Genomic DNA, 22,429 nt, shown 5'->3' on the forward strand with positions numbered 1-22,429 from the left:
TCCACTACCCTGCCAGACGCTAATTTTTCGCGTCTGGCAGGTGAGAGAGGTGCTTGGCAGGGTGCGTCCGCACCCTGCCAGTCGTACCTCTCTCCTTTTTCATTCTTTCATTTTTTTTCCTTTTTTCATTATTATATTTTTTTATATATATTTTTTACTCCGTTTTTTATTTGCAATTTAGTGTCTACAATATCCAAAAACATTTTCCATTCATGAAATCATGACATAAATCAATCATCAGCATAATTTCTCAATATGAGTACAACACCAGATTTAACAACAACAGGTTAAATCAAATGAAATAGAAAGGAATTAAATCAAATCATTAATTGTTTAATACAAGTGGTAATAAAATGTGAGAAATGGGATAATAGTATAGGGACTTCGCAAGTCTATTCAGTGTTCAAAACTACGGACAAAATGAAATGAATACTTAAATAATATATCTACAAAATTAATAAAAAAATAAAGACTCATTTACATGAGGAAACTATCAAACACTAACAAATATGAATGAATGTAAGATACTGTAAGAGAAAATTGTGAGAAAGGTATTACACATGGGTTACATATTTAGTTAGGTGGACAAGCTGTCTTTATCCACAACACACCCTACATTTTCAAACATTGTCCTTCGTATTGGACAGTTGTTGCTTGTGTGACCTGTTTGTCTGCAACTTGAACATGTTTTGGGTCGACGCACCCATGGAGGCGTCGATTCACTTGGAGATGGTGTCGAATTTATGGATGGAACTACAAATAGGGATGGGCAATTCTGTCTGTTATGCCCTTACCTTTTACATTTCGAACATCTCCGTGCTTGACTGCCTTCACTAGCCAATGGAATCCTTCTCCTCCTAGGTCTTCTCGCTTGGCCTGGCTAAGGTGGTGGCAAGACGACAATTTGTTTCACATGAAGGGGGATGTCCCACTTACTAGGATGCCCTACCGGCCGAATGGATCCCGAATAACCCTCCACTAAAACGGTTCTCTTGTAGTAGTCAGTGTAGAATTCAATGGCTTCATGTTTGCATTTACTGAAAAATACAATAAACTCAATCTTCAAGCACAATGTAAATGCTATGCCAATTAGGGTTCAAATAAGAAATAAAGATATTCTGACCTTATTGCTGTAATGGCATGGCTGCATGGCAGTAAATCTGTTTAGAACTCACAACATGAACACGTATTCCTGGACATGTTTACAAATCTATCCATTTTCCCGTCTTTAGCTTTGAACTCCACTCGATTGATAGGCTTAACTACATAGTGATGTGCATCATTGAACAGTTTGCTCAATTGCCTGGCAACCCAAGGGCTGAGGGGCATGGTCACCTTAACGACCTCCTCGTACCGGTCATGGAACCAATGCTGTAACATGTCTCAGATGAACTTGATCAAAACAGTGATTGGCATTTGTCTTGCATGCTTCAAGCACGAGTTAACACATTCCGCAATGTTTGATGTCATCATTTGGTATCGCCTTGCCGGTGAACATGAACGTGCCCATCTTTTAGGCCCTATTCTCATAAGGCCAGCGTGGGCTCCCGCGTGAATCTGATTTAGCTGGTTCATATGTCTGTTGAAATCGAAAACCTTATAGCAATCTCGCGCAAGGGTCAAAATCATACAAACGTCATCGTGCTAGAACTTGTTTTTAAAGTTTTTTTTTCAAGTGGTAACCGCATAAACCATAGTGCACTTCTGGGTATGCATTTTGAATTGCTTTCTTAATGCCGAGATGCTGATCAGAAATGAACATAATGTTTTCAAGACAACCAACCGCATCACATAGCTTGTTAAGAAACCACGTCCACGAGTTTTCATCCTCAACATGGTCGATGCCAAACACAACTGGATATATGTACTTGTTTGCATCTTTGCATATAGCGACAAACAAAACACCCTTGAACCTGCCTTTTAGATGTGTCGCATCAATTGCAATCGTAGGACGCATTACATCCCTAAACCCCCGAATACAAGCCCCGTATGATCAAAAACAATACTTGAATCTTTCTACCTTATCAGTAGCCACTGCAGTCATTGTGCCAGGATTTTCTTGTTCTAACATATAAAAATACGAGGGTAGTAGTTGAAATGACTCCTTCCGTGGACCGAAAACAAGCCTCTCCGCATACTCTTTCGCTTGCCAAGCCTTCCCATACAAGCATTCCAATCCCCACTGAACCCTCATCTCACAAATTATGTCCTTAGGTCTCAATGCTACTCCATTAGCCTAAAGCTTGTGTGACATAAGTTCACCAATTATCTTCGCACTCTAGTTGAAAATCGCCCTTGCAAACCATCAACAGTACAGGTGTGTACTTTGTGGAACGTCCAAACTTGCTAATATTATTCTCTGTCAGGTAACTTCGTTGCACGCACATTGAACTTGCATGCCTTGTCCTTACAACTAACCTTATAACGACTTTTACATGACCTTTTTACTTTTATCGCAAACTTCTCTTTTATAACCAACATGTTCAAAGCTCGTTTCAACTCGGCCTTCGACGAAAACATTTTTCCTTTGTATAAGTGATCATCAGCACATGTCAACTCTTTAGTGGAAATTGTTTGGAAGGAGAACCTTTTTGCACTTGCAATTAGCCACGTACGAGATATCCTTGCATTTTCCCTTTCCTGATAACTGTCATCGAGCAATGTATCAAGGGAACGGATCTCGTTCTCACTAGCGATGGGGTTATTGTATATGGGGTCATTACACTGAACATTTCCTATATCAACACCTCCAACAGGTTCCGTTTCGCCTTCAACATTATTGCAAATTAGAATGTCACTGTCATAAAGCTAGTCATCGTCTGAACTGTCATCATGCCATTGCTCAAGCCCATCATCTAAATTGTCATCAAATCTATCTTCACTAACAGCAAACATGTCACGACTCGACACTCCCTTCGAGCCCGTGACATCCGCCGTGATGTCTCGATAGACATTCATTATCCGAAATGTCAACCGAAACCTCGCAAGGCTCTTGCATCAGTTTTACATCTCATGTCACGACTCAGTACTCTCCTTGAGCCCGTGACAACCGTCGCGATCTCCCGATAGACATTCATTACCCAGAATACCAACCGAAACCTCGTAAGACTTTAATATCAGTTTTCTCACCTCCTTTGCGAGCAACAGTTGCTAATATCATATTTTAAAATATTATAAGCTATTTCCAAACCAAAATAATAAAAAAATAATTTTCGTCTCTCGGGGATATTTTGGTCATTTTTTCTCAAAAATTTCGAAACCAGCTAATAATGTAGTATGTGAGTACAAAACACATATTTCGTAATCAATAATAAGTTTAGATGTCTAAAACATTCATTTAAAGTGAAATTATGACTATTTGAATATAATAAAAATATTCAATAAAATATTCTATTTTCTTATAAAACAATTTTTATAGAGTTATCTATAAGAAATTTTTGTAGCGTAAAAGTGAAATAAATTCATACATACTGTAATACAGATAGTCAAGGTATGTAATTTAATTTACAATGACACGTGGGCCCCCAAATGACAAAAGTGAACGAAGGCTGTGAACCTACGATTTTTGAGGAAGTAAAGCCAACTGTAGCCTTCGACGATATCAGCTATCTACAAACTATCTTGAGCCTAAAATGGGTGGAAAGGAGAGTGATGAGATTATATAATCCTATTGAGTAAACAAATATCATCTAAAATATCTAAAGCCGAGTAAATGGAGACGATTAAATAGATCATCATAAAATGGTTTATAACATCAAAACACATTTCAAATCATCTAAGCCAGTTACATTTCATCCAAAATATACAACGAGACTTATGAATCTCTCAAAAACTTGGCTCATGCCAAAACTCATTCTCGGGGATACCTTGGCCGAGGCATTTAACCGAGTCCGCCAAGGTTGTTAAAAAGTCATATACGCCCAAAACACATTTTTACGTTTTAAAAGCACAGCCGTTCTTTGGCGTTGGCTGAATTCACTCTCACGTGGTGGTTTGGCGTGAAGTGAACTCTAAACTTTACCCTAGGAGATACCTTACGCGCCTCTCTGACTGAGGTAAGAATATATCAGATTCCGTGCCCTTCTAATAGGCTGGTCCACAGAACCCGCCACTGCAGTGACCAATCTACAACCCACAAATTCAATAAAAATTCAACAGCATGACATAGCAATTTTATCATTATCCAGCCTATCAAGGCAAACAACAGTTTATACATTGTCAACACAAATACCCATCCAGCCATTCATGCCCACATTATCATAAGCCATTCAATTCAAAACATAATTTACAATACAACAAGTAGTCTCCAATTACTCTATTTTCAAGTCATCATTAAATTTCAAAATAATTTATAAAATCATTTCATTTAAACACATTTTTCATGAAATTAAAAAATCGAATAAAAACATACTTTAGATAATTAAGACGATAATAAGGTTACTCACAATAATGAGAATCGAATTCGGGATACTCTGATTCTTGATCCTCGGATACTACCTCTTTACTCTTGCTAGAATGCTCACCACCTAGACATAATGCACAATAAGCAATTTGCTACATTTGTGCTAAACCGTTGTAAAACTAATCTAGGCTCTATATGAATGCATGAAATGGAATGCGAATTGTTCGGATCATCGTTTAAACACGGTGTTCTACATAAATTCAATTGTGTACCTAAATAAAACGGTATTAGCCTAATTCGATCTATCACTCGATTAATTGACCAATATGTCCAATTTAACTCCAAATAACTCCATTTCTCTCCCAATACTCCAAATCATCAAACTCAAGTCAAGTAACATAAAATTTAGCAAGATCATCTTCACATTTCTTCTTGGGAATTTCGGCCATGGTGGGTCCATGAACAGTATGATTTTTCCCACATGAGTTTTACACCTTAAATCATTAATTCCTAACCAAATCACTTGAAATAAAATCAAGTCCACCATCAACACACCATAGGGAAGATTCGGCCAATGGAGGGTGATGGAAGAAAATGAATTTTTCTTGTTTGCTTTTCATGCTACACATCACTAACTAATTAAAAACACTAGAATATATTGAAATCTAACCAAATCCAAGTTCAAAACTCCTCCCCCATGTCCGGCCAACAAAGGTATCCTCTTGCAAACTTGATTCTCAATCATGGAAAATGAAAAAGAATGCATAGGAAAGGTTGATCACAAGCTAGAATTGAAAAATCTTACCTTTTGTCACTTGATTCTTTGAAATTTTGTGAATTTCTCTTGAATTTCTTAGCTAGGTTTTTGTTCTTCTTCTTTTCTTCCCTTTTCTTCCTTTGGCCGACCAAGAGAAATGAATTGCGAGGGTTATGGGCTGATTTTTAAAGTCAAATATAAATGGATGAAAAATTGACACATGTTACCATTCCATTGGCCCATGTGTCATACTTACCCATTAAGCAATCTCTCTCTACCATTTAAAATTCCTCAATTATCCATAATAATAATGGGTGAAATTCATGTGCTGGACAAATGTTGGGTGGTGAAAAATTTCAATTTTGCCCCTATGAGGTAAAATGACTATTTTGCCCCTTATGCTAGGAAAAATACCGAAATTAAAAAATTTTCACCTCTCAAACTCAAATTATGTTCTAAATGGTCAATCTTGGTCAAAAAATTCTTTCAACATTCCAATTTTAACCTCAGGTGGCAAAATGACCATTTTGCCCTTACGTTATGAAAATTCTAATTTGACTCCAAATCGATCTTCGAATTTTGAATCACCATTTTAAGTCATTCTGGGATTTTAAAATTCTCAATTTCATCTTAAAATCTCTATTTGGACTAGTTCAAGGCTTAATTCAGCTTAATTGTACCATTTGGTACATTACTGTCCTTTAACGATTTTTGAGGTACCCAAGTAAGCAAACATGCATTCTTATGTAAAAATGGCATAATAAACATATTGTAGAGCCAGGCTTGACAGAACAAATCCTCATTTCCCTCATCAAATGCAGTATTATCATTCAGCGTCGCAGTGTCACCTTCCAACCTCACATTGTTGTCTTCAAATGTCGTATTTTCAGTTGACAATGGCATTACACACTCTACAGTTTCACCCGATCGTTGCATTTATTGGACAGAAGCAAGTAATTGGTTTGATGCACATCCTAATTGGAATTATGCAACCAACTGTTCTGTGAATGTCGTCTGTCTACTGGGCTGCACAAACTCTTGTGCATATCTCAATTGCCATTGTTGTGGGTTACGGACCGAATGCTATAGTATCTGTGAAGCATTGAAAATCTCATTTTGATTGAGCTGATTACCATGTTCTTCAACTTCTTCATGTGACATAACATTTGTTTGGAGTCCCTTAATGCTGACATATATAACCGAAACATTCCTCTGTTCTAGCAAAATTAATGCAACATCCTCATCATCCTTGATAATTGACCATGATAGCTCTCCGGATGCACTGATCAATGCATGTAACTCAATCTCGTAAATTTTTGAGTTTACCTCAACAACATCTTCAACCAGCTTCATCAAGCCCGCAAACGACAAATCACTCCTAAGCCCCCGCATTTGTGACTCACCACCCTTGTAGATGCCATCCACCCACTGACCACCATATCTTATCACAAGTCACCCAATTGGAACCTCACTGAAATTTTGAAAAAGAAAAAAATTTGTCAATCATTTTACATAATACATGCCGTGTTCAAAAATTTGTCATAAAATATGGTAACACACCATGTATATAAAGTAAAATGTGGTAACATGCCATGCATATAACGTAAAATGTGGTAACACGCCATGCATATAACGTAAAATGTGGCAACACGCCATGCATATAAAGTAAAATATTTTATAAAATATGGTAACACGCCATGCATATAACGTAAAATGTGGTAACACGCCATGCATATAACATAAAATGTTGTAAGACACCATACATATAACGTAAAATGTTGTAACACGCCATGCATATAACCAATATCGTGATATGCTAAAATAACGACTAACACATGTTATAGATGCATGGCGTGTAACAACTCTGGGTAATGTTTCTAATTCATGTTCTACTTTACACCAAATATTTTAGAAATTTAAGTGTGTTGCAGCAATAAACCCAATAACAGGTACCTTGATGTCATCTCTGCTATAGGGTCTGTTAATCTACGACAATTTGGTTAGATGCCGAGAGATAAACCATAGCCCGATAACGATGGTGCTCAATAAAGAGTTGACAGAGCTCATATAGTTCAGAGATTTGAGAGAGCTGACGACGATGGTGCTCATAAGAGAGTTGGCAAAGTTGAGACAGTTCAGAGAGTTAAGAGAGAAAGATGACCGAGCTCAAACAGTTGAGCATTTATTTTTATCTTTTTCTATTTTCTCTCTGGCAGGAGGGAGATAGCTCAAATAGCTGAGCATTTATTTGAAACGATGTTTTTAAAGGCATTTTGGTCTACTCATGCTTCTTTTTGGCTAGAAACAAATAACTTTATATGAGTGGTTATAGTTCTTTTCTTACAATTTCCTCTTTTGAAAACTTTTTCTCCTTCACATTAACGTTAAGTTAGCGTCACATGAGTATAAAATAAGAAGTGATGTTTTGACTAATGATAGTTAGTCAACTATTAGTTATGAGGGTTTGTTTAATTTAAAATAAATAAATAGAGGTTTTATTGAACGTAATAGAAAAATAAAAATTTATTTAATTTTTTTTAAATAACTCAGTAACCTTTTAAAGAAATATGTTTTATTTTTAAGTTTTAATTTTTTTTTTTTGGATCATTCTCTTTGTTTTAAAAATTATATTTTGGTCCACAACTTTTTTAAAAGTTTGTATAGTTCAACACCCACTATTATTAAGTAATAGGATAACTCAAATAAGTAATAGGAGAACTCAAATAAGTATTTCTCTTTTACTAACAGCACCTATGGAATAAAAAAGAAATAAAATAGACTGAAAATCACGAAAGGAGAAAATAAAAAGGATGAAAATAAGTAGATACAAATGAAAAATTATTTTTTAATAATAATTTAATTAATTTTAACAAGTACTACAAACAGCCATTAATCAAATTTTTAATTACTGTAATCAAATAATTAATTATTGTAAAGTGCAAAGAGCTTGCTTGGAAGCCGGGAGGCAATGCCTTGGTTGGTAAACGGTCATTGTCGGGACGAAATGGTAACTGGAAAACCCCTCGAATTATCGGGCTACCCCACTTTGAGTTTGAGGATAGGAATTGAATTTCCTTGCACGCGGATTCGGGTTTAAGGACTACCATCCAATGGCTGTGACCTATCAGTCTCGACTTACCCCGCTCGAGACTTTTAGCCTCATTTTCTCGTGAACAACGAGCCAAACCTCATCTCTAACCACAGCTACTATATTTCTAGTCAAGCGAACTTGCAGGTGAGTTTACTGTTTCTCTTTAATTTCTGTTTCTGATCTGTTTATATTGCGATCACTTGAATGTGTGATAAGCTCTTGTTTTTTATTTGTGTTAGGCTTAATCAACTAATCTTTGTCATTGTAAAAGATGAAATAATCCAAATTTAAAAGAAAAAAAGTAGACGATATGCATTTTGAATTTATATATGTATTCATATATGTATTAAATATTGAAATCATCAATAAACCAATTTATGTTCAAAGCTGCTGTATATGTGTTTTCAATTTTACGATAATTTAATTTTTTTCATATATATTTATATATATTTTCCTCTTCATTTTCAAATATAGTATACCATGCATTTATTCGAAAGAAAACTAAAAAGAAAGGAGAAAAATAGATGCATTATATATACACATGTTTTTTTTGTTGGTTGCGTGTCTATATTTGATGGGTAAAATTACACAAATAATCAACTTAAATTTATGAACATTATTTTTACTCTTGTCACATAATTCTTAAATTTCTAATTTATTAAACACTACAACAAAATGCAATTTAAACTGTCATGTCAGCATTTTTTCCTTTTCCCCTTCTCGATGCTAACATTTATAGAAGCAAAAAATAAAAGTTAATTTTTGCAAAATTAAGAAAAGATCAAATGGAAAGAAAGCTAGGAAATGAGATGATGAAAATCATTAAATTCTATGAAAATCACCGCACCGAATTATAATACAATATATATATATATATATATATATATATATCTTAGTAATTAACTTATATCTTTAATTTCGCAATTGCCCTGAAGATTATCTGGTTAATATGCATAATGAAGATTATATTATATTCTTCAAAGTGTAATTGATGCTTTACAAGCAGAGTATTTTGTGAGGGAAGATCCTCTGGGCCAGAAAATTTTATGTAGTAGCATACATACTTCAACCAAAATGCAGCAATCTGTTCTCAAGGCAAGTGGCTCAGGATTGACCCATCTAGGAAAGGAAGAAGAATGGGCAGGCAAAGGGGTGCTTTTCATGAATGATAATAAAGAGTCTGAGCTACCTCCATCTCCAAATTGCCCTTCACTGATTGCGTTGTATTTGCAAGGGAATTATGAGCTGACAGCCATTCCTCCCTTATTCTTCCAGCGCATGGCCCTTCTCCAAGTATTAGATTTGTCCCACACTAGCATCAAATGTTTGCCAAAGTCTCTTCCCAAGTTGGTTGCACTTAAAAAACTCTTGTTACGGCGTTGTCAACTCTTCATGGAGCTATCACCTCAGGTTGCTAAACTCAGTAATCTTGAGGAGCTTGATCTTGATGAAACTAAGATCATGGATCTGCCTATAGAGACGGGAAAGCTGTTCAAGTTAAGACATTTGAGAGTATCATTTTATCAAATCTGTGGCAAAAAGAAGTCGAAATATTCAAACATTGTGATTCACCCTGAGACAATATCAAATCTCTCCCAACTTACTGAATTAAGCATTGATGTGAACCCGACAGACAAGAGATGGGATGATTCTGTGGAAGCAGTTGTGAAGGAAGTATGCAACTCAGAAACATTGACGACTCTTAGCTTGTACCTGCCGAAATTCGAACTTTTAGATAGTATATCATCGTTATATCCTTCATTGTCAGGCTTTAGATTTATTGTTGGCCATCATAAAAGGAGGATCATATCTCGTGTCCCTCATGAAGTTGAAGCAGAATTCAGAAACTGGGACAAATGCTTGAAGTTTGTGAATGGTGAAAACATCCCAATTGAAATAAAAGGGGTACTAAAATATTCTACTTCATTTTTCTTGGACCACCATGCAACCGCTACGAATCTATCTGAATTTGGGATTGAGAATATGAAGAGGCTAAAATTTTGCTTGTTGGTAGACTGTAATAAGATGGAAACCATTATTGACGGCGAGAGGCATTATGATGGAAATGAAGATGATCCAGCGGAATCTGACCCAAGTCCTGTGGAAAATGTGCTTGAGTCCCTGGAATATTTGAGCATTTATTACATGGAGAATTTAGAGAGTATTTGGAGAGGACCATATCGCTATGGATGTATGTCTAAGCTAAAATTCCTAGCACTGCATACATGCCCCCAGCTGATTAATATTTTCTCTCATACTTTGCTTGGAAATTTTGTCAACTTGGAAGAGTTTATTCTTGAGGACTGCCCTCTAGTCACCTGCCTGGTAAGCCATGCATCTGTCAAGCCAATGATGGCAGATAAATTTCTCCCAAGTTTGAAAAGATTGCTGCTTCTTTACCTTCCTGAACTGGTCAGCATTTCTAACGGACTACAAATTGCACCAAAATTAGAAACCATAGGCTTTTATAATTGCCCAAAGCTTAAAAGCATATCAAAAATGGAATTGTCAAGCAAAACTTTGAAGATAATCAAAGGAGAACTTCAGTGGTGGGAAGATATGAAGTGGAATGAAGCAGAGTGGGGAATCCGGCCAGATTATCTAGTGCGTATCTTTTCCCCTATCGACAAAGAGAAAGACGTGATGACCCAATTGGCAGAAGATAGAGATATATTTGAAGTCACAACGCAAAATAAAAGCCAACAACAAGGTAATATATGCTTTGATCCTTCTTTTTTCTTTTTATTCATCGTCTATATTATTAGCATATATTTGATATCATCCAGTAAGATAAATTTACTGAGTACTTGAACTTTTTTTTTTTGGATAATTGAGTATACTATCCAAAGAAAAGCAAGCAAGCCCTGCTACAAATAGTACAAACTACAAAAGCCGAAAATAAAGAAGCCCCAGAGAAGATTTAGCCTGCTAAACATCCTTTCATCTACGCCTCAATTCATCCAAAGTTCACTATAAATAGGACCTCTAGAAATATTTTGAAGTCCACAAAGCCTGAACCTAACAACTTCAATGATGCTGCGAAGAAGTTCAGCTCAGTCTTTTGCGTGCTGCCAAAAATCCAGCAATTTGTCTCTGACCAAATAGTATAAATGTATGCACAAGTTGCAGACGGAGATAAGGCTTCCCTTTCAGTCTTTGCTACGCCCAATCAAATTAAGTGGTCCAGCCAATTGCTAGTCTTGGCAAACAACTTATGCGAAGAACTTGAGTCAAAGCTTGCCTTGAGAAGTCACAAGCAAAAAACAGACGATTACTGTACTCCTCAACATGATTACAAAAAATTCAAGAATTCATGTGAGGAGTGCCTGTACCCCAAGAACTCATCTTCTTTTTATTTGGCAGCCTATCTAGATAGCCCATCCAAAAAATGATTGCATGCCTAGTTTAGAGGGTTCTTCTGGTAGGGAGAGATGATATGTTGCAACAAGAAAAATGGTATGTAATGGAGGCAACAAAGAGGAAGATTTGTAATTCTTGAAGTGTAAGTACTTTTGTGCCAAGCAGTGAGAAATAAAGAAATCAAGGAAAAGTAGAGAGAGTGGCGGAGCACCGTGGATGGAAAGAGCTTAGTAGAGAGAATATTTGAAAGAGTTTTAAGAGAGTTTCAGAGTAATCACTAATGATTTTCTGATCTTTTGCTTAATTGCCAAACTTTCATATTTATATCAAATAGGAGCACTTTTTAAGAGAGGAAAAGACTTTTAGGAAAACATGTTTTGTATGGAAGAAGGTATTTGTTATGTGAAGAGCACGTCAACTATGAGAAAAATGGAAGAACGACTTATTGAACCTTATGAAAAGAGCATATAATTGTATAGTGTTTTTAGGAGAACATGTTCTGTATGGAAGAATGTGCTTATTATAGGAAGAGCACATTTAATATGAGAAGAATGTCATTTCGAACGAGAACCAACATTGAATTGGTTGATGATGGTTATAAATGGAGGAAATATGGAAAGAAACAAGTCAAGGGAAATCCCAACTCAAGGTGATTAGTTCACCTAATATTGTTTAGAAGTTCCGACGTTGCTAAATAGTATTGTTGATTTAATTATACCTTTTTTCGTGACGTCATCCACTCTGTATAGGAACTATTACAAATGTTCGACAGAACTTTGTCCAGTGAAGAAAAGGGTTGAGCGAGACCACCTTGATACGAGATATTTGATCTCCACCTACGATGGGATCCATAACCATGAGCGGCCTTTTGTCAAGGCGTTGAATAACATGGAAGATGCTGCTGAGGCAGCTAAGACTATCAGCCCTAGAAAAGGTGGAGAGGCTGTATTGATCCTTAATCATTCATTGATTGAGCCTTAAAACATACATTAATATGAATAATTTTATCCTCTGTTTTGTCACTATAAGTTGATGGTATAATATCTAAATCAGCAAATTTGCGGGGCATATTCTAAATCATGTTGTAGTTTACAACAAATTTGGCATTCCGATACACCATCATTCATGAGTTTGTGTGTGTAGATAATGCTTAGGGGCAGATGGAATGTAAATCTGAAAAAAGAATAAAATGAATGATATCAGAAAATGTAGTCCTATCATAAAGAGGTCAGTAGGTGAAAGAATGTGCTCCAGTGTTCTGTTTCTCTCATCTGCTTGCACTAGAAGTTATATCAGAAACATTACATATAGCAGCAGCTACTCAATGCCTGCAAAAAAGGTTGTTTGAGAAAAACTGTTACTAATGTGGTGCATTTGAAAACTTGGCAGGTTACGGAGATGTATTGGAAGCATCAACACAAGATAAAGGTCAACATCCTGGTAATTAATTCAATTTAACCTTAGGGTTTCTTATTTTTTGCTGTCCGCTTATAAGCAGATTTGAAAACAAAAGCTATCTCTGAATGATGAACGTATTTGAAAACAAAAGCTATCCCGGTAATTAACTTGTTCTTAGTTACTTTCACTTTCGGTGTGACATAGTTGTTTCATGCTTGTTCTCATTTTGTAAGACTACTTAAAGAAATAATAATTAACCAAAATTAAGTATCTACATCTGGGAATTTGGTATTTAAAGCATAATCTGTGCCAATAAGTTTCTCCTGCTTGTGTCAAATAGCTACCTAGGTTCTATTGGAAATGCTCTATGTTATCATCATGCATATATTCTGCTCCTTTATCAAGTTTCGTTCTCTTTTTCGATAAAAGAGAGTAACGTCGTGATCTTACCATAAAAAAATAAGAATCAAGTCTAACTTAATCACGATCACAATACCAAAAATGTGCCACTCCCTCATTTCACTAGCAAATATTTGAAAAGTTATACACATCTCCAACTAAAAAAAAAAAATTGCTTACGACTGATGGGTAGTTGCTTGAATTTTCAGCACAAGATGATAAAGGCCACTGGTCAGGTAATTTTTCTTTGTGACTATGTGAGACAATTCTTCTTATTTTTATATCTTTAACTCTTTTAGGCAATTGCGGTTCATTACTGTCAGATTACACGGAGAGAATAACTGGAACAGATGTGAGAAAGTCAATTTCTTCAGTATGCATACTTCCGCCCACTCCAGGGCCCGAGGCAAGTATTACAGATCATATGCAGAGCAACCAAAAACAGGATAGCTTTGTCTTAAGCTCCCCTGTCTTGCTTGTATAAAACTATTTAATATATTCAACTTTAGCAACTGAACTACTTCGGCTTTTGCTTGTCTCTTTGCAAAATAATATTTTAATATGTGTCTTAATGAATTTTTTGTGATTTAGATTACTTTTTTTTTTCTTTTAAACAAGAAACTGTGTAAATCTCAAATATACATACGAACCTGCCCCATGCAACTATATATATATATATATATATTGATTGAGCCTTCAGCTAGCCTATTAGCGACAATGCTAAAGAACATTTGAAAAAAGAGTTATCTGCTATTAACTCAAGTAGATAACTATGCAATACAGCCAAGCAGCCAGAATTTTGTGATATTTTGGTCCAAGTCCAGAGTTGATCCCTCATATTGAGGGGAATCTGACAGACATAAGGCAGAACTTGTTGTGATCAGCCTTGATGGCCATTAGCATTTCATTGGATTTGTTCAAATTTCAGGCACCAGAACAACCGTGGTGCTTTTCATCAGAGAAGATCAATGAAGTAGACGATGATGAAGATGAACCCAAGGCCAAAAGATGGTCAGTTAAGCTTTCTTTTTGAAGTACTCTTTGAAGTAAACATTATTGTTCTTTACTGATATTTGGTACTATATAAGCCTTTTTACCTGACAGTAGTGCTCTTCACTCCCTTAAACCAGAAGGGATGCTGTGCTGTGTTTGTGGACCCCATTCTGTCAATGTAAACACCTTTAAATGTCTTTCAATGAATTTAAACTTATGGAAGTCAATTATGCAAGTGGTTTGGTCAAATATGATTAGGATTATGGGTTGCAAAAAAAATAAAAAAGGGTTTTATGAAAGAGTGTGTTCTAATGGAGTGGTTTTTTCTTTTGCAGGAACTATACTGAGAATGAAAACAAGGGTACCGTAGGTTCTGCGAGCGAAGCCGCGAGTGGTTATAGAGTTGCATTTCGAACGAGAACCAACATTGAATTGCTTGATGATGGTTATAAATGGAGGAAATATGGAAAGAAACAAGTCAAGGGAAATCCCAACTCAAGGTGATTAGTTCACCTAATATTGTTTAGAAGTTCCGACGTTGCTAAAAAGTATTGTTGATTTAATTATACCTTTTTTGGTGACTTCATCCACTCTGTACAGGAACTATTACAAATGTTCGACAGTAGCTTGTCCGGTGAAGAAAAGGGTTGAGCGAGACCCCCTTGATACGAGATATTTGATCACCACCTACGAAGGGATGCATAACCATGAGTCGCCTTTTGTCAAGGCGTTGAATAACATGGAAGATGCTGCTGAGGCAGCTGAGACTATCAGCCCTACAAAAGGTGAGAGGCTGTATTGATCCTTAATCATTCATTGATTGAGCCTTAAAACTTACATTAATATGAATGATTTTATCCTCTGTTTTGTCACTATAAGTTGATAGTATAATGTCTAAATCAGCAAATTTGCGGGGCATATTCTAAATCATGTTGTAGTTTACAACAAATTTGGCATTCCGATACACCATCATTCATGAGTTTGTGTGTGTAGATAATGCTTAGGGGCAGATGGAATGTAAATCTGAAAAAAGAATAAAATGAATGATATCAGAAAATGCAGTCCCATCATAAAGAGGTCAGTAGGTGAAAGAATGTGCTCCAGTGTTCTGTTTCTCTCATCTGCTTGCACTAGAAGTTATATCAGAAACATTACATATAGCAGCAGCTACTCAATGCCTACAAAAAAGGTTGTTTGAGAAAAACTGTTACTAATGTGGTGCATTTGAAAACTTGGCAGGTTACGGAGATGTATTGGAAGCATCAACACAAGATAAAGGTCAACATCCTGGTAATTAATTCAATTTAACCGTAGGGTTTGTTATTTTTTACCGTCCGCTTATGAGCAGATTTGAAAACAAAACCTATCTCTGAATGGTGAACGTATTAATTTCTTGCAAAATATGAATTTCCCATGTCATATTACAAGTTGATGGTTAATAACTAACAAAAAGGATGCATGCATCTGAATTTGTGTGGGGGGTTGGACCATTATATGTAGGTCCCGATACACTGATCGTCATTTGTTGACACTTACCTACAGTTATTTATCATAATTTTGTTGTCAACGTTGACAAACCCACTGTCGTCGATCTCATTCTAGCAGCGAACTACTTGAACTTCAAGGGCTTGATGGATCTTACTGGCCAAACCATTGCTGACATGTTCGAGGGAAGGAACCCGGAGGAGATGAGGAATATTTTTAACATCGAGAATGACTTCACCCTTGAGGAAGAGGAGGATTGGCCGGGAAAATATTCAGTGGGTTTATAAATGAAGTATTGGCTATTTGGTTACTGTGAAGTGGTTTTAATTATATCAAACTTTATGCATTAGATGTAGTTAATTGCGCTGACTTTTCATCTTTCTTTGTATGTCCATAATGTCACAATTTATCAGTTCAATGGTCGATTTTTGATTTTTGATTTTAACAAATTAAATAAATGATTTAGTATCTTTTTAGTTTTTTTATTTTTTAGAAATCAACGTTAATGTGAATTTTGTTATTATGTAGTTTTTGAGTTTTGTTTTATCAAATAAGTAAGTGACTTGATATCTTTTTAGTGATTTCATTCCTTGGTATCATTTAGTTTTCATTATCATCTCAAAGTCAAAGTTTCATTTTTCCATACTTCAAAAGGATTTTCATGGTTGGTTTTTTATTTTTGGTTTTAATAAATCAGGTAAGTGACTTAATATCTTTTCGGTGTTTTCATTTCCTGAAAATTGACCTTAATGTAAATTTTGTTATCATGTGGTTTTTGAAATTTTTTTTTGGCAAATCAGGTAAGTGACTTGATATGTTTTTTTGTGTTTTCATTCTCTAAAAATCAACCTTAATGTAAATTTTGTTATGAACAAATGTGTGAATGTCCATTATGTTATGATCCAAGAAGTGCAGATCAAGTCAAACTGCTCAACAGGCAAAATACAAGAAATTTAATCTGATTTAAACTTTAGATATAATTAGATTAAGATTATGATTTAAGGTGTTGTTGGCCTATAAATAAATCCCTCACTTCATTTGTAAATATACATTTTGAATAAGATTTTCTTACTCTTTTTAAATATTTCTTTCCCTCTAAATACTTTCTTTTATAATTTTCTTATACTTGCTCTTTCAGTTATACTTTTCATAACATATTATCAGCATGATCCTCTAATTTCTCAAGTTTTGGATTTATTTTGTCTTCATCATCTTCAAGTTTTAATAGGATTTCAATGATTGGGTTTTGATCTCTAATTTTAGTAAATCAAGAAAGTGTTGATATTATTTTGTTTTCATCATCTCCAAGCTTTAAAAGAATTTCAATTGTTGGTCTTTAATTTTTTGTTGTAACAAATCAAGTAAGTAACATAATTCTTTTTCAGTATTTTCATTCCTTAAAAATCAACCTTAATATGAATTTTACTATCATGTTGTACATATTCTATTTTATCCCTTGATTGGAAAGTGAATTTGCTATTATGTAGCTATTAATTATGCATGTTTATTCCTTGAAGTGAATACGATAAACGAGTTACTAACAAAAAATTATAAATTGGTCTATTCTTTGAAGTGAATACGACATCATTTAATAATTATGGTCATAGTCATGAATCCATTCATTCCTTGAAGTGAATGCAACATCATTTAATAATTATGATTACCATAATAATTTACACTATCGCTATTTTAATTCTAATTTTACCACTAGAAGTGGATGGATAATTTTACCATTAGAATCTAAGAATAATTTTACTACAAGAAGTAAATAGATAATTTTACCATCAGAAAGTAGATGGATGCCTTAACCCATTAACCCATTAAAAATGGATAATCCACTAGAAGTGGATAACCCATCATAAGTGGATCACCACCAAAAGTGGATGGATACTTGTAACCTACCGCAAGTAGATAAATACTTTAAACCCTCCAGAAGTAGATGAATAATGAAAAAATAAAAATGAAAAGAATAAAAGGAATATAGAAAACGTATTATCATTGATGTGGCAAGAAAGATCATTGGTCACGTACCTATTATATGTCTTAAATTTTATCAAGTATCATTAGAAAAACTAAAACATCTTGTGATGATTTTAACCATGGCTAAGTTGATATAGCAAAGCAAGATGTTTGTTCACCTTGAAAGAATAATTGATCATATGATTGGTAATGGAAATATCCGTTGTTGATTTTCTTGTCTACCCTGAAAGAAGAATTGATTATTTGATTGGTGATGGATGAAAATATCAAGAATGAAAATTTTTTTTTAATAATTTGTTGGTATATTCTAGTATAACTCTATTATAAAGATGCTTTGATTTATTTTTATTATATTTAAATGATATGTTTTTATTATGTGTTTTAATTATGTATTTAAAGTTCTTTTATGTTCACTTATAAATTTCTTATTGTATATATCTTATTTTATTGAAGAAAAAAATATGGATATTCATATTGTTGATCCAAGATTTATGATGTAAATATATGTTTAGCAGACATTGCTATAACACACACTATATTTAAAGATAAGAAATATTTTTCCTACTTGACAATGGAAAAAACTAATGTCAATACAATATCTAGTAGTACAAAATTAATTGAAGACTTAAGAAGAGCTAATATTTTACAACCTTGAGGAACAAAGTTTATAATAGATGATGTATTATTTTTAATGTCTCAAAGAAATTCATTAAATTTTAAAGATTTTTGTTTGAATAGATATCATATTGAGATAACAAATGAAAGAGACAGTTAATAGCTCCATATTACATCTATTATCTCAAGTAAGAAATGTGTATTGAAAAAAAAATTACTCCTTTTGCTTTTTGGATTAAACTACATAAATATTAGAATAATTGAAACCCATAGTAAATTAAAAGTTTACTGATGATTTTAATGTTTGGCATGACCGGTTGGACCATCTCGAATCAATAATGATGCAAAAAAAATTATTGAAAATTAATATGATCATTCATTGAAAAACTAACAGATTTTTCAATACTAATGAATTTTCATGTGCTGCTTGCTCTAAAGATAAATAAATTATAAGGCTATTACTAGCTAAAGTTAGGATTGAATCCCCTACATTTTTTAAACATATTCAAGATGATATATGTGGATTCATACATCTACCATGTGGACCATTTAAATATTTTACAGTTTTTAATAGATGCATCGACTAGATGGTCATATGTGTGTTTAATATCAGCTTACAATTTGACATTTGCAATCATTTATTTACAAAGCACATTTTCCTAGTTATGTAATCAAGACTATTTGTCTTTACAATATTGGTGAGTTTACATCTCAAGTTTTTAATTAATATTGTATATTAGTTGAAATAACTGTTGAATAGCCTATTGCTTATGTTTATACACAAAACAGTCTAGTAGAGTCATTTGTTAAACACTTCCAACTGACTGCAAGGCCTTTACTTATGAAATTTAAACTCTCAATTTATATTTAAGGGGAATGCCGTTTTGGATGCAGTAGCATTTGTGTGCATCAGCCTAAACGAGTTATTATAAATTTCCCTTTATAAGATTAGTTTATGGTCAGAAACTAAATATTTCTCATCTAAGAATTTTTAGGTGTGTAGTATATATTTCAATTACTCCACCACAATGCACAAAGATGAGTCTTTTAAGGAGATTAGGAATATATGTTGGATATGAATCTCCATTTATAATTAAATATTTAGAATTATCAATAAGAGATTTATTCATGACAAAACTTGTCGATTGTCATTTTGATGAAATAATTTTTCCAACATTAGGGGGAGAAAATAAGTAGCTAGAAAAGGAAATTTTTTAGAATAAATTATTATTATCTAGTTTTGATCCTTGCACAAATCAATATGAACTTAATATTCAAAATATAATTCTTTTACAAAATATAGTCAATCAGTTGCTAGATGTATTTACTGACCTAAAGAGAATAACTAAATTTTATATATCAATTGCAAAGCCTCCTATTAGCATTAATGTCCTTGTAAGACAAGGCATGCCAGAAGCGTGGAGGCCAATTGGTTCCAAAGATAACATCCTAAAAAAAAGAAAGAAAAAGAAAAAGAGCAAATATTCAAGATGATTAGAAAAAGGCCTTAGAAACTCTAGAAGAGTCCTTGACATAATTGATAAAAATTTCAAAAAAAATTCAAGTACCTGAAATCATCGAAAATAAAGAGATCTCAATCAATTATATCATGATGGGAAAAGATGGAACTAAAATGAAATAAACGTCGACGATATTTTGTATATAATATAGTACTCAATATTATGAAAGAAAAATGAAGATCTTGAACTTTTATTTATTGAAGAATGTAGATATAGAACTGATTGACCGATGTGGAAAGATGCAATTAAGGAGAAATTGTATTTAATTACAAAACGTGAAGTTTTTTGACCTGTAGTTTGTACATCAAATGGTGTAAAACAATGGAATATAATGGGTATTTGTGTGAAAATGAAATGAGAAAAATGAGATTATGAGATATAAAGCATGACTTGTCGTACAAGGTTTTACTCAAAGACTTGGTTTGAATATGAAGAGATACATTCTTTTGTGGTGGATGCAATTACAATTCTATATTAATTAGTTTGGCAATAAATGAGAAAATCAAAATACATATAATGAATGTAGTTACAGCCTATTTAACTCACTTGGTAATGATATCTATAAGAAAATTCCTAAAGGATTTAAGTTATCTGAGGCACAAAATTTGAATTCTCGAGAAATTTATTCGATTAAATTAAATAAATATGTAGATGGATTAAAGCAATTTGGACACATGTGGTATAAGGCCTTAGTAAATATTTGTAGAAAGAAGGCTTTAAAAATGATCTTATATACCCATATATTTTATAAAAGAATTCGGATATGAATTTGTTATAATTACTGTTTATGTCGATAACTTGAATATTATTGAAACTCTTGGAGAGTTATCAAAAGTCATGGATTACTTAAAAAAAAGAATTTGAAATGAAAAACTTTGGAAAACAAAGTTTTGTTTGAGTCTTTAGATTGAACAATGGAATTTTTGTCAATCAATCAACTTATATAGCAAAAGTGCTAAAACGATTCTTTATGGACAGAGTATATCCATTGAGTACATCAATGTTTGTAAGGTCACTAGATGTGAAAAAAAAAACCTTTTTCGACCTCGTGAAGATAATGAAGAACTTTTTGGTCTTGAAGTACTGTATCTTATTACAATTAAAGCACTAATATTCCCGTAATGCTTTCATTTCGCATGGGTCATTTCTCGTCTAGACCATATCATTGACATGTTAGGAATTTAAGAATATGGTGCCCTTAAATCAAGTATATTCTCTTGTTTAATTCCATTTGTAATGAAAGTACATTTTGATAATAAGACGAAAAGTTTGTTTTAAGTAAGTATTTATTTTCTAGTTATAAAGATATCATGATTCTATTGAGATATTAAAATACATTTATATGAAGAGTCATACATAGGATACATATAATTTAATTGAATCTAAAAATTGTTCACAGTAATATAATAAAACTGGTCACTTTATTATGTTAAGGTTGTAATATCCAGATTACTTCCAATGTAAGGAATGTGATTCACTTGAAGGGAATAATGAGTCTCAAATCATTGGAGTAGTTAACTTTGAGTAATGACACTATAGTTTGAACTGAATCAAGTTTAAGTCTAATCGTTACTTAAACCTTGATCTTGTACTTACGTTTTTGCTTATTGTAGAATCGAAATCATGATAAATAGTATACTCATGTTTTATCTCCTTATAACCTTTGATATACCATGGACATGATCATCATATTACATTGATCTAGACTACGTATGTTGGGATTATAATTGAGGTGAGCATTCGGGCATATATATCCAAAAAGTGGAGTTTATAGCATTAACATCACTTCTAGAGTTTTTAGAAAAATTGGTGATTAATCTAAGCACAATAGATTGATGAATTAGCTATTCATCACATCTTGATACTCCAAAGATTAGATCTAGAATATTTAATCACCAATTGGATGAAATCTAAAACTAAGGGACAAAATTGACACAAAGTAAAACGGTAATTTCACCTTTTGTAATTAGATGGTTATTAGGGCTCGCAACATAAAGTTTGCAATTGACAACCAATATTAAACATTACTGTTAGATTATTTCTTGTAATTGTAGCTAATCCAAGAGTGCAACCATGAATCTATTGTGGAGTGATTTCATGGTTAATAAACTTGAATTATCTTAATGAGATTAAGAGTAATTCTAAGTTTATTGGAGTTTGGAATATCTACGTCCAAATAGATTCTCCATTTATCTTCATAGAATTCAATTTGTTTAAGATGGAATGCATGTTTTATTTAATTACTTAAATTTATGTATAAAAATGGTAACTTAACATGTTTGTTTTAATTTAGACAAGAAAACATATTTATCTTAATTTAGACAAGGTAAATAAATTGTTTAAATTAAAGACACTAGTTATTTAATTTAGACAAGCAAATATGTGTGGTCTTAATTAATACAAGAGTTGTCTTAAAGTAAAATAATGTT

The 22,429-nt window shown here is 33.4% G+C and overlaps 1 protein-coding gene across 4 annotated transcripts; it reads left to right on the top strand.

Moving 5' to 3' along the window:
* LOC18604930 (probable WRKY transcription factor 4) lies at positions 8,274 to 16,327 on the top strand. 4 transcript variants are annotated; one of them, XM_018118371.1, is made up of 10 exons: positions 8,274 to 8,394; positions 9,257 to 10,960; positions 13,000 to 13,050; positions 13,617 to 13,643; positions 13,731 to 13,813; positions 14,336 to 14,418; positions 14,736 to 14,900; positions 15,001 to 15,185; positions 15,640 to 15,690; positions 16,003 to 16,327. In XM_018118371.1, the coding sequence occupies exons 2-10, from the start codon at positions 9,325 to 9,327 to the stop codon at positions 16,170 to 16,172; spliced, it is 2,451 nt and encodes an 816-aa protein (XP_017973860.1). In that variant the 5' UTR covers positions 8,274 to 8,394; positions 9,257 to 9,324; the 3' UTR covers positions 16,173 to 16,327. The 4 variants fall into 4 exon arrangements, with proteins under 4 accessions (XP_017973860.1, XP_017973862.1, XP_017973861.1 ...); XM_018118372.1 differs by having other exon boundaries at positions 8,276 to 8,394; positions 16,006 to 16,327; XM_018118376.1 differs by lacking the exons at positions 8,274 to 8,394; positions 9,257 to 10,960 and adding exons at positions 12,147 to 12,259; positions 12,360 to 12,544.

The sequence above is a fragment of the Theobroma cacao genome, chromosome 3, assembly GCF_000208745.1.
Source record: "Theobroma cacao cultivar B97-61/B2 chromosome 3, Criollo_cocoa_genome_V2, whole genome shotgun sequence".
NCBI classification, from domain to species: Eukaryota; Viridiplantae; Streptophyta; class Magnoliopsida; order Malvales; family Malvaceae; genus Theobroma; species Theobroma cacao.